This window comes from Rhinichthys klamathensis, unplaced genomic scaffold (genome assembly GCF_029890125.1).
Source record: "Rhinichthys klamathensis goyatoka isolate OS25496 unplaced genomic scaffold, OSU_Roscu_1.1 h1tg000270l_1, whole genome shotgun sequence".
Taxonomy (NCBI): Eukaryota; Metazoa; Chordata; class Actinopteri; order Cypriniformes; family Leuciscidae; genus Rhinichthys; species Rhinichthys klamathensis.
The window spans coordinates 2,297,088-2,310,603 of NW_026606790.1; the positions used below are offsets into that span (position 1 = coordinate 2,297,088).

General features: G+C 40.6%; 1 protein-coding gene across 1 annotated transcript in view; it reads right to left on the bottom strand.

Moving 5' to 3' along the window:
- Positions 1 to 13,516, bottom strand: part of nnt (nicotinamide nucleotide transhydrogenase) — a 46,438-nt gene that overhangs the window by 4,382 nt on the left and 28,540 nt on the right. The window contains exons 17-21 of the mRNA XM_056268211.1: positions 13,162 to 13,341; positions 11,637 to 11,796; positions 7,495 to 7,576; positions 1,445 to 1,563; positions 1,246 to 1,361 (exon numbers count right to left, since the gene is read on the bottom strand). Of these exons, the coding sequence (XP_056124186.1) occupies positions 1,246 to 1,361; positions 1,445 to 1,563; positions 7,495 to 7,576; positions 11,637 to 11,796; positions 13,162 to 13,341 (657 nt within the window). The remainder of the gene's footprint in view (positions 1 to 1,245; positions 1,362 to 1,444; positions 1,564 to 7,494; positions 7,577 to 11,636; positions 11,797 to 13,161; positions 13,342 to 13,516) is intronic.

The window sequence follows — 13,516 nt, forward strand, 5'->3', positions numbered from 1 at the left end:
CGATCGCGCGCGCCTCTCTCTCTCTCTCTCTCTCTCACACACACACACACACACGACACACACACAGTTCGATCGCGCCCGCGCACCTCTCTCTCTCTCTCTCTTTCTCTCACACACACGACACACACACAGTTCGATCGCGCCCGCGCACCTCTCTCTCTCTCTCTCTCTCTCTCTCTCGTGCGCACGCGCACACACACACACACACACACACACACACACACCAGCATTGCAATCTTGACATCGGAGCCTGTTCATTATGCGGTCACGGTCACACCAAACGCGAATAGAGCGTCAAATTCGCGTCTAGTTCGACGCTAGTCCATAGCGAATAGGACGCGCGTATAAAGCCAACATTTGAAGTGAACGCGCGTTCAGAGCTAAGCAGCTAAGCCGATGGTACATATTATGTGTCCCTAAAGAACCCGCGTATCTAACAGTAGTTCCGCATTACATTAATTAATTTGCACGCGAGTTTTATTTATTTTTATACCGTGTATTCTCCGTGTAAATTCGTGCACCGAACCGTGACGCCCGTACCGTTTCGGTTCGATACGAATACATGTACCGTTCCACCCCTAATATATATATATATATATATATATATATATATATATATATATATATATATATATCTCAACTATTCTTTTAGTTGATTCCATGTGGTAAATATATATATATATATATATAAACTATTAAATGATTGAATTTACAGAAAAAGGTACTATATCATGATATATATCGTTATTGGGATATGAGATGACTTATATCGTGGTATAAGATTGGTCATATCGCCCAGCATTATTGTGAAATATTCTAATTTAAAATAATTTCTAAATGTAATTTATTCCTGTGATGACAAAGCTGACTTTTCAACAGCCATTACTCCTGTCTTCAGTCACATGATCCTTCAGAAAACATTCTAAAATTCTGATTTGGTGATCAAGAAACATTTCTAATTATTATTATCCGTGTTGAAACCAGTTGTGCCGTTTATTCTTTGGATTCTTTGATAAATTGAAAGTTAAAAAGAATTTAACAATTAAAATTATTTAACATTATAAATGCTGTTACTGTCACTTTTGAACAATTCAATGCACCCTTGCTGAATAAAAGTATTAATTTTTCAACCCCAAGCTTTTTAACGGTAGTGTACATCGTGTGAAATCAGCAAAAAAGGTGATTTTGTACGACTATAATTATATTTAAAGGTTGCCAGATTTTAACAACTAATAATATGCTCACCTGCTTGGACTTCCAGACCTCCAAAACAGGCATGCCAGCAATGATCGAGTTGGGGTCCTCCTGGGCTGCTGAGTTAACCGTGTCATTGGCTCCAATTACCAAAACCAGATCAGTTTCTGAAAAATAGATAATGAAAAGCAAGATGAATTTTACATTCCCCTCCAAAAAGGGCAAAAACCACCAAAAATGGATATCATACCAGTAAAGTCTTCATTGATTTCGTCCATCTCCAGCACAATATCATATGGCACACCAGCTTCAGCCAGCAGTACGTTCAGTTGGCCCGGCATACGACCAGCCACAGGGTGGATTCCAAACCTGAACACACAACAAACTCACGATATAGATCACATGACCTTTTGGATCGCCTGATACACATATGCCATCCAAATTAAGCACTTTCTGGCAGTGCAGGTCAGAATGACTTTTCATACACCATGAGCAGGAGTCTTTGAACACAGTTAAGTAGACGTACTTTGGGGTCAGGCTGTTTGCAAGAGGTTAACAGAGAAGGAAATAAGCAGTGGCTGAGGGTATCTTTTTAATGCCAGGTAGTAAAGTGCATGAGCTCAGGGGAAATGGCTTGAAGATGAGTGGACCCTCAGGGCACGTGGGCAGCTTTACAACTTCACTGTAAAAACAGATCACAGCCAACAGGCTTAGGCGAGAGACAGGAAGTGATGTTCCTGCATTTGTTGCTGCTATTTTAACTGATGTAAATTTGTGTTCCATTATTTGACGTTTACACTGCAGTTACATATGCTTTTAAAACAAAAAGAAACCAAAACTAATATTTTCATGTTTAACTTTAACAAAGCCAAGTCACCTCAAATCCTTTTTTATATATAAATAACCTTTACACTGTTTCCAAAAGAAACAATGGGGTCTTAACCATATGTGTGCTGTCCAAAGCTGTTTGGATAAAGTAGTAAAAGAAATTATCAACCTCCAGACCCAAGAAAGGTAAAGAGATTTTCGCTTTTAAAATCGCTTACGGTGCGCGTCTACTGGCGCGAAGCAGAGCAAGCATTTTCAGTTCTTTCCTATGGAACTTTAGCTTCACGCTCATTAAGTGAAAACACAAACTCTGCTTGGACACGCACACACCGCTATGAATGCCTGAGTGCATTTTACATACATACATATATATATATATATATATATACACACACTGAACAAAATTATAAACGCAACACTTTTGTTTTTGCCCCCATTTTTCATGAGCTGAACTCAAAGATCTAAGCACTTCTTTGCCGAGATAATCCATCCACCTCACAGGTGTGGCATATCAAGATGCTGATTAGACAGCATGATTATTGCACAGTTGTGCCTTAGGCTGGCCACAATAAAAGGCCACTCTAAAATGTGCAGTTTTATCACACAGCACAATGCCACAGATGTCGCAAGTTTTGAGGGAGCGTGCAATTGGCATGCTGACTGCAGGAATGTCCATCAGAGCTGTTGCCCATGAATTGAATGTTCTTTTCTCTACGATAAGCCGTCTCCAAAGGCGTTTCAGAGAATTTGGCAGTGCATCCAACTGGCCTCACAACCGCAGACCACATGTAACCACACCAGCCCAGGACCTCCACATCCAGCATCTTCACCTCCAAAATCGTCTGAGACCAGCCACCCAGACAGCTGCTGCAGCAATCGTTTTGCATAACCAAAGAATATCTGCACAAACTGTCAGAAACAGTCTCAGGGAAGCTCATCTGCATGCTCGTCGTCCTCATCGGGGTCTCGACCTGACTGCAGTTCGTCGTCGTAACCGACTTGAGTGGGCAAATGCTCATATTTGATGGCTCCTGGCACTTTGGAGAGGTGTTCTCTTCACGGATGAATCCCAGTTTTCACTGTACAGGGCAGATGGCAGACAGCGTACAGCGTGTATGGCGTCGTGTGGGTGAGCGGTTTGCTGATGTCAACGTTGTGGATCGAGTGGCCCATGGTGGAGTGGGGTTATGATATGGGCAGGCGTATGTTATGGACAACGAACACAGGTGCATTTTATTGATGGCATTTTGAATGCACAGAGATACCATGACGAGACCCTGAGGCCCATTGTTGTGCCATTCATCCACGACCATCACCTCATGTTGCAGCATGATAATGCACGGCCCCATGTTGCAAGGATCTGTACTCAATTCCTGGAAGCTGAAAACATCCCAGTTCTTGCAAGGCCAGCATACTCACCGGACATGTCACCCATTGAGCATGTTTGGGATGCTCTGGATCGGTGTATACGACAGTGTGTTCCAGTTCCTGCCAATATCCAGCAACTTTCCACAGCCATTGAAGAGGAGTGGACCAACATTCCACAGGCCACAATCAACAACCTGATCAACTCTATGCGAAGGAGATGTGTTGTACTGAGTGAGGCAAATGGTGGTCACACCAGATACTGACTGGTTTTCGGAACATCATTTAAAGGCAAGCATATTAAAATAAATGTTGTAATTGACCATTTAAAGCATAAAAAGGAGGCTTGGAAAATTATATTTCTAAAATTAATTTATTTGATATAAAACAACCACATGGATCCCATTAAATAACTAAATTGTAGAATCATCACAAGGGTAATGATCGCAAGCATGAATGTGCACCTTTAACCAATTTACCTCACCAGGCACTAAAACTAGCTCACTTCACTTCTGACCTTGTTCAAATGAACATGTCTGAGTTGTTTACTTTGTAATTAGTCAATTTCCAGAGCATTCAGGCCAATTTGCACGACATATTTACACACTATTTGATCTCATATTGGTTTTATTTTACACTATTGTCAATTATTTTCTCTTCGCAATTAAGCCAGCACTACCTCATTGCAGAAAATATCCAAAGCAGTTACTGAAAAAGTGGTCTTGTTCAGATGAAGGTGGCTATTTTTCCAACAAGATGTGCCGTGACCACTTGCAAAACAAAGACCACATCATTCTTGCAGTTGCTTTCCATCAAATCCGACATCTGTTCATCAGTTTCCTTCAAGTAAACTTATTTATCAAATAGGAAATGAGGAAAAAGGGTTCAATAATAAACCAAACAGAAATATACTTTAGTGGACAGGCCTCAAAACTTTCGAGACATGGGGTTTGTCCGTCAGCTCTGACGCTGGCTTACATAAGCTGCAGCTGCAGTGTGCGCGCAAAACAGTCTGGGCGGACAATGAGTCCAAGCTCAGCTATCCCATCCAAACCAGCCCGATTGTCCTGCTATTCCCATCACCATCACGCTGTGTTTCACCACACTGAACCAACACATGCTCTGAAAATATCTGCGATAGCTTGCGGGCGGCCCAAAGGAAATTTAGACTGCTGTGCTTTCCTGCCCAAACTTACGACTACTTTCAACCAAATCTTTCCAACTCTACACTGCAGCAAAAACAAATGTAATGCTATGGAGAGATAGACAGAAACATAATGGGAATGATAAGGAGACGGTTTACACAGTGTCAGTTCTACCCAAAGTCCTCTCAACAGGGCGACACCCATAGCCAATTATCCTGAAGAAAGCGAGGGGGAGAGTGGCGGGTGCGCTACCTAATCTGTCCACTATTTGGCCACCCATCTCCCCTTCTAATCAACTGCAAATGCTCTAATTGGCAGCAGCTGTTGGGCTCTCAGATCAAACAAATGAACGAAAATTACACAAGCTTCCGGTCTGCATCTCTCCTCCACAATCACACAGTGCCCGCAGCTCTAGAGAGAGAGAAAACGAGAATCTAGCATTTGTGACAAACAGTCAAGTTGAAATTCTCAATTTGTTTCATTCAGATGCCACCTTGTCAGATCTAAGTATCCCATGAACTGCATTATGGGAAATGGTACTGAAACTCATGATAAAATTGCAGGGAACAATAATCTGATGCAGGACACAACAGTCTCCATCAACGGGATTGCACTTTTGAGCAAAACTGCACTGCTGACCAATTTGTGACCAGTACTTCATCTTTTAAGTGTACAAAATGGGTTGGCAGCACACCATGACATTCTGGTTAAAACGTGTTTGTGTGTGTGAGTCCCTTCAATAAAAAAATGCTGAGGGAACCTTTAAGTCACAGATGATGCCATAATTGGCTCCTCTCACTGCCAAGAGTGTGGTGAAACCAGGCTAGTGCTGACAACCACTATCTAGTGGGAACAGGGCAACAAAAGCATTGACACCATCTAGTGAGAGACAAAAAGAGAGAGGGCCACAGTGGTTAGCTGTAGCCATACAAAGAGTACATTCAAATCAGATGCCCATTTATAAAGTATTAGCCACAGCTCTAACTTGGCCTTTTTGCTGCTTTTATGGAGAGAAGAGAGAATAGGAGAACATGGGGACAGAAAAAAAAGAACGGTTTTGTGAAATGTCACAAGCCAGATCTTGAACTTGTGTTGTCCATATGAGAACTACAGTTCAATATGGGTTACTATATTTTATACTACGGGGCTGTTGAATGCTTGATTCTGACTGGTTTGATAAACATATCACCAAATTATTTCAGTTCTTACAGCCTACAACAACAAAAGAACCAAAACATATACATATATGAGCCAAACATGATCACCTTCCTCCACATGCTGCCAAAACGACACCGATTCACCAAGGCATTGACTCCATGAAGGTGTCCTGTGGTATCTGACAAGGCATTTGCAGCAAGTTTTGTAGGTTGTGGGGTGGAGAAGCTGTGGTTCGAACTTTTTGGTCCAGCACATCCCACAGATGCTCAATTGGATTGGTATTTCATCATCTCAAGGGATATTCCAATCTGAAGCAGGTGTGTTTGTAGGTATAAATTAAGTGAATTTTGGCCTGCACTTCTGTACCAGAAGCTGAATGTCTTTCCCATGCATTGCATCAGTCATGGTCCCACAGCAGCTAAACACCCTATAGCTCTGCCTGCTACAGTAGCCATGCCCCAAACTCATGCTATAGGTTGAGCTGGACACAAAGTAAACTTTATAAGGTTGAGCTGGAAAGTGATTGACGGATCTGAGCAGACCAAACTAAATACTTTGATGGAATGGCATACTAACAATAGTGAATGGACAATAAACTGGGTTAAGAGAATTTACTTTAACATAAAAAAAAAAAAAACTTACATACTTAATACAATACTATAATACTTCAACTTCATACTATAATATTAAATATAAATAGCTAACTTTAATTATAGTATGTGTGTGTCTTACCAGGCTCTTAAAATTATGACTTGATGTACTACCATTGAAAAAAAGAAAAAAAAGATAAAGCTAATGGATCTCTCTCCAGGTATTACAGACCAACTTGGTGGCGCTTAAGTGTCTGACCAAGGTTTGAATCTGGCTCGGGCCCCTCCCCCATCCCACTTCCCTTTCCACCAATCATGTCCTGTCACTTCTTTACAGTCCCATCTTAGGAAAAAAAAAAAAAACGTTGGTGAAACATCTCTAGGGTCAGGCTCAGTCTTTCCACGCCCTGAAACCTGAGAGGCATCATTGGGACTGTGGAAAGTATTACGTAGCCCGCACCTATCGCTCTGCTCTTCACCGGCTCTTTCACAGCACTGGGAGGCCTGGGGTACACTGCGCTCTCAGATCACAGGGCATTACACATACACTGGAGAGGCAACAAAAGCCCCAGACAATAGAGCAACTGAATGACGATATTCAAAAGCACTCTTTGAAATGGAGGAGTCTGACAAGCAGAGAGAAGGCTGCCGTTCAGAGGTTTACCAGACTGACCTGCAACTAGTAGTGAGCCATTTAAACACTCAAGCCGTACTGACAAGACTCACTCAGAGAGACTAAAACTCACAGAAAACACACAAACAATATTTTTGGCTTAACTTTGAATTTAAAGAGACAGGGTAGAAAAACATCCGACAGAAAGAACATTAATAGAACATAAAAGAACAACTATATTATTATTGTTTATAATATATAATAATGGCTTTAAAATCTTTTACGGATAACGTGTATTATGGATTAGAAGTTTTAAAATAACACTTTAGAGTTCCTCTATGAAAAAAAGCTTGGGAGAGTGAGGAATTGGACAAAGAAAGGAGAGATTCCAAGTGTCATCCTAGTTCAATAATTCATAGGACATTATTTACTAATAAGGGGTGTCCAGCAACTGCCACTGAGATCAATGGGAAATGTTAACGGATAGCTTTCTCCTGGCATCACAGATCTCGTGGTGCACAAGTGGCTTAATCATGGTGTCAAATCACAGTTAAACAGTAAAGACTTTAAAAACGACTGAAGATGCTTGAATGTTTCTTACCTGACTTTCTTGCCCTGCTCAGACAGTGACTTGACAAGATCAGCAATAGGATACTGAGCTTTCGCTGCACAAAGACCATAACCTGAAGTAAAAGAGATACCAATTAAATAAGGAACACACCTAAACATGCATGCATAACAAAAAAAAAAACAGCTGCTACTATTATTTGAAGCCTAGGAAACCCCCACTGGAAAACTAATGAACTCTGCATGATCCCTACAAATCATTTTTATACTTTTAGTAATCATACCTCATCTTTCACAATATGTCATGAGAATTGATTTTGGCCTAATAAATAATCCCAACTTATAAACAAAAGGACAAATCTGTTTTGAAAGTAAAGCAAGCAAGCGACCTGCTCCCACTCATTTACAATTGAAAGATAAAGTAATTCAAACTTGAATGACCTGCAGGATTATAAACAAACACAAAAGAGAAAATTGATTCATGTTGAAATGCATCTGATGAATCTACAGCACCAGAAAACATACTAATATTTCACAAGTGTTTATTTTTACACATTCTGTGCTGCTTTCAAAGTGCACTAAAGAAGTTGAACTGGGATCAGAAAGAGTAATGTGCATTATGCAACAATTTAAAAAGACTCATCAATCTTTCATAAAAAAAACAATTTAGCACTACGGTAAGGAAAACGAATATAAATTCCACACGTCAGTCAGTTTTAAGCCTTCTGATAGGCTTGTTACAACAACCTTCAAATCCTCCCATTTAAACAAGCATGTCACGGTGCGTGTTGACTAACCCTCCTCACTCCTAATGATTTTTTGCAGCTTTTTTTTTTTTTTAAATGAAAGACATTTCACCCTGGGAAAACAGCCATGGTTGGCAAACTTCAAGCTTAAACAGAAAAGTCTTAAATGTTTTCACAGCTGTCAATCACCAAAAGTGACTATGACTACTTAAATTATACAAAAATGTGGAAATGGAAACAAGGCCATTGCTTACTCAGTGTAAGGACTGAGCAGTGAAGGAAACCCCACTTAAAATATACCAAAAAAAGGACAACGCAATGACGGCTGATGGATGGATTTAGCGGTCAATGAGGGGAGAAAACTTAAGTGGGTTCAATTATATGTTATTTAGCAATCCAGGGCTCAATAATAAGGATGGTCTGATCGGCCAGGGCCAGTGTAAGAGTATAGCTACCATATTTAAACATTTGGGAAGGGCTGCACGATACTGGAAAAAACTGACATTTCGATATTTAGTTTTTCTGCGATATATATTGCGATATGTAAACCATTTCACCAGATGACTTGAATAGCTCTATTTGGAAAGAATTAATCATTCAAGGATGATTGGGGTGATTTTGTAGGGAGTGAATCTGCATATAAAATAATCAACAAATTACAAACATGAATAAATACAATAAAACAAAGATGAAATAAACAGTCCACCAGAACAGGTACAGAAATTGAATAATCAAATGTAAAATAGCACTGCATAGTCTTCAATGTATAAATTAAATATAATTAATCTTTGTTAAAGCTACAAAAGTGATGTTGTCTTTGTATTTTGTTGTTTGATTAACATTAATGACAGACGGCAGCAGGAATATATTAGGCTGCTGTCACTGAGACCGAGCCCACGTATCCAATATGATAACCATCCATTTTCTCCCTCTATTTACGTTCACGTAAGCCATAAGCAACTGTTTACGAGGAAACTCACAGAGACAGGCATTTTGACATAATTTTGCGTGCATTGAGTCCATTCAAGCACAAATAGACGTGGAAGAGAACGGAATTTGGAGTTCCCTTGCTGTACATGATGCGGTGTTAGCGCGCGTCAACCATATTTTCCGCACTATACGGCGCACCGGATTATAAGGCGCACCTTCAATGAATGACCTATTTTAGAACATTTTTCATATATAGGGCGCACCGGATTATAAGGCGCATAAGATACTGCAGTCAAACGTTTGACTGGGTTTGCGTTATGCATCCACTAGATGTCAACAAATGTCAACAAAACAGTCAGATAAAGTCAAACTTTATTAAGCGTTCTGACAACTCTGTTCACTCCCATGGTAACGTTGTTCAAACGTTAAAGGAAAACTCCGGTCAATTTTAACATTGAGCTCATTTTTTGTAAATTTGGAGTGCTGTCAGTACAGATAACAACGACAAAAACCGGTTTTGCCTACACCGTGTTATCCTCTTTTTAAAATTCGCACCCTGTTGACTTAAACGGGAAAAGTTTTAAACCTGCTTTTAGCCTCTTAACAACCTTAATGTGTCATTATAAGTGCACAGCCATGTGAGTGAACACGGTGAATCTGACTCCAGTAAATGTGAAAGATATGAATAAAAATTATGTTTATTCAGCCAGCTCACATACCCGTATTTTCTTCCTGTTTTCTGTCGAAGTCCACAGTAGGCGATTGTCGAGTGCGCGCGCGCGATCATTGGTAACTAAGCAACAGTGGAGACTCAGACTGTCAGCTGTCAGCCGATGACGGTGCTGTGTGGTGTTTGAGAATATCAGCTCAAATGGATAGTTCATCCGAATCAGATGTTGAACACACGGAGGAGGTTTGATCGCGCGCGCGAACTCGACAATCAACTACTGTGGACTTCGGCCGAAAACAGGAAGTAAATACGGGTATGTGAGCCGGCTGAATAAAGGGATTATTCCTGCCTTCGTGAAAGCTCGGATCACAGTTGAGACTGATATATCAGCCCAGGCATCCACGATCCATTGGCAGATAGTGGCGTACGTCGCCCGGCGCTGTCTCCCGGCGCTGTCTCCCCGTCTTGGTGAACGTGTGTTCACCATCCATATATAAGGCGCTCCAGATTATAAGGCGCACTGTCGTTTTTTTTTAGAAAATTAAAGGCTTTTAAGTGCGCCTTATAGTGCGGAAAATACGGTACTTGCTCTCAAGTAGTTTAAAATGGCTTGACACGACCTAAAACGCATCCAAGTGATAAACTTTCGCTCTACGACGGTTAAACTATACGATTAATCTGAGAATGCATTTTAAACCGTGGTGCCTGGTCCGTACGGATCATACGATCCCTATACTTGACATCCCACATACTGCGAGATGACTATTGTGGATGTGCACATCGCAATATCGATGCCAAAACGATATCTCGTGAGGCCCTAATTGGGATCTTTACATTGTTTCTAATTCCAGGGTTTTAAAAGTCAAGTTAACATTATCTAGCCGGCCAGAATCACTTTTAATGGTCTTCACGGTGGCCAGGCCTGTGTTGTCCATGAGCACAGGGCTCTCTCAGACATCTTGGCAGTGGCTTAACAGGCAATGGTCAAGAGGGGAAAATTTGGATGCCTCAGAGCCTGTTGGACGGCCATTTGTTTTAAATAAAAGGGTCCGTCTCTGTTGTGCTTGGCCCTGCAGTCTTGTTTACTCTGGACAGCACTGTTTATTATCATTTCTCCTTTTCTTTCGGTTCATATTCCCACATCTAATCGCTCCTCTTTTCCACTGTCCTGTCGCCTCCAAGGTCTTGATGTTCTCGACCTGCTGTCAAGACCATAAAACGCAACTATAAAACAGTCTGTTGCGAAGAACAAAGCAGCGTGAGAGTCGCTGCCGTTGCTGGAGGCCATTACGGAGGCCCCTGCTAAGGAACCAGCCACAGAAAAATATTCACTTCAGCTATACGAGTCCAACTAAATTATTTGCCAACTGAACTTGTATCAAAGGAAAACACAGTTAAAGTTCATCTGACACATCTTGCTTGATCAGTCAGCTCTAGCTGGGCAAAAGAAACGTGCCATAAGAGATAAACCTGACATCACCCACCACAGCTCAGCTCACACGAACAATGCCACAGGAGGCCAACCGTGCCGTTCCACAACACACACCAAAGAGTCGAACCCAAATAGACAGATAAAAACTGGCCCCCAAAAAAACATGTGAGAATTCAAGACCACCTCAAAACAAGTCCCAGCATGCCTGAGGGAGCTCTCTAGGGGGTTTATCCCACACAGGAGGGGTCAGAAAATTACCAGTGATGTAATGGAGGTGAACCAAGGTTGCTTTAACAGACATAACATAAAGGATCGTTTGAAGTCATTGACAGGACACTCCAGATCTAGTTTAAACCAAGGAGTTTCAGATGTGCAAGGCTACAAAGGGCCTCCATTACCTGGAACAATGATGATATTTTGAGCGTCCTTGATCATCTCCACCGTCTGATCCACGTTGACCTCCGTGTGGGTACCTGTGATCTCCATGGGCTTGCCCGTGCCAGTGGATGAGGTGCCGTAACCACCCAGAATAACGTTTGCCAGGGAGCGGTTCATGGCCTAGCAAGGAAAAGACACCCAGAGATTGGAAATCAGATTGCAGAGAATGAAGTCCGCTGCAGAGTATAAAGTCTGCAGCAGAGTATAAAGTCTGCAGCAAAAAAAAAAAAAGATTGTGTCAAGAAAATGCGTGTCCATATGACATTTAGACATTATTAACAGGATATTAAGAAGCATGCCAGACCGCCAAAATGACTCGAGGAATTTGCATGTGAGAGAAGAATAAAAGCGGGTACGTACAAAATAATACCATCCGTTCATCCTAAAAGAAAACCATGGTGTTGAATTCCCAAATCCCAGAGAGGTACAAGCCATGAGTCATTATAACAGGAACATCCAGTCTTTGTGATCAAGGTTTTTAGACTCGCATACATGTGTTTTATAACCTAATATTAATTACGTTTTCCACAAATGATTTAACATGACCTTATAACATTGATAATTCTATGTGATTAATTGATTTGCTTATCAGGTCCAAGTTGAATATTACAATTAGAAAAAAAAAAAAATCAAGTAAACAACAATTTCAATAAGACATAAGACATAATGACAACTTTTGCTTCAATGTTGACGGTAGCCATTGACTTCCATAGTAGTAAAAAAAAAAAACACTATGGAAGTCAATGAATACCATCAACTGTCTGGTTACCAACATCCTTTAAAATATCTTCTTTTGTGTTCAACAGAAGAAAGAAACTCACACAGGTTTAGAACAACTTGAGGGTGAGTAGATGACAAAACTTTTATTTTTGGGTGAACTATCCCTTTAAGCAAGGATGCATTAAATTGATAAAAAGTGACAGCAAATGCATTTATATAGTTACTAAAGTTATTTATATTAAACACTTTTTCAGGATTCTTTTGAATAGAATGTAAAAAAATAAAAAGCATACCAGTTTCCACATTTCCAAATTTAAGCATTTAACTGTTTTCAACATAACAGTAACAATAATAAACGTTACTTGAGCACAAAATCATCATATTAGAATGATTTCTGAAGGATCATGTGACACTGAAGAAATGACGTCAGCTGTCACAGGAATTAAAAACTTTTAAAATTGATCAAATAAATGCAGCCATGAGACTTTAAAAAAAAAAAAATTCTTACCTACCCCAAACTAGTGCACATTTAATATATTTACATTTAAAATAATAAATAACTAATAGATATATACATATTTAAACATTTATATACAAATATTTTGTATTTTAAATACTGTGGCGATGTTTTCTCCAGCCCACAAGCTCTGTCACTTTCCACAAATAACAACAACCACAATGTCCATTCAGACAATCACATTAAGCCACAAACTACTTCATTAAAGAGGTGTGAACAAAATCAAACATGGAGTGAACTGAACTTACCACACACATGATGTAGGACAGGATGGCTCCAGAAGAGCCAATGAGGGCACCCACAATGGTCAACAAGTTGTTGTTGAGCAGAAATCCTTCAGCGCACAGGGCCCAGCCAGAATAGCTGTTTAGCACAGTGATCACCACGGGCATGTCGGCCCCTCCGATGGCGGCTGTCAGGGTCAGGCCCTACAAAGAAAAAGAAAAGAGGGGTCAGGGAGAGGAAAAAGGGTGGAGATCAAAGGTTACGGTGATGACAAGTGAGCAAAGCACAACAGTAACTCGATTCCATCATTTATACAAAAAGGAAGTCCACCAAGCCCGAGGTATGAGCATTGTACACGCGGTTCGTTTCTATAAAACA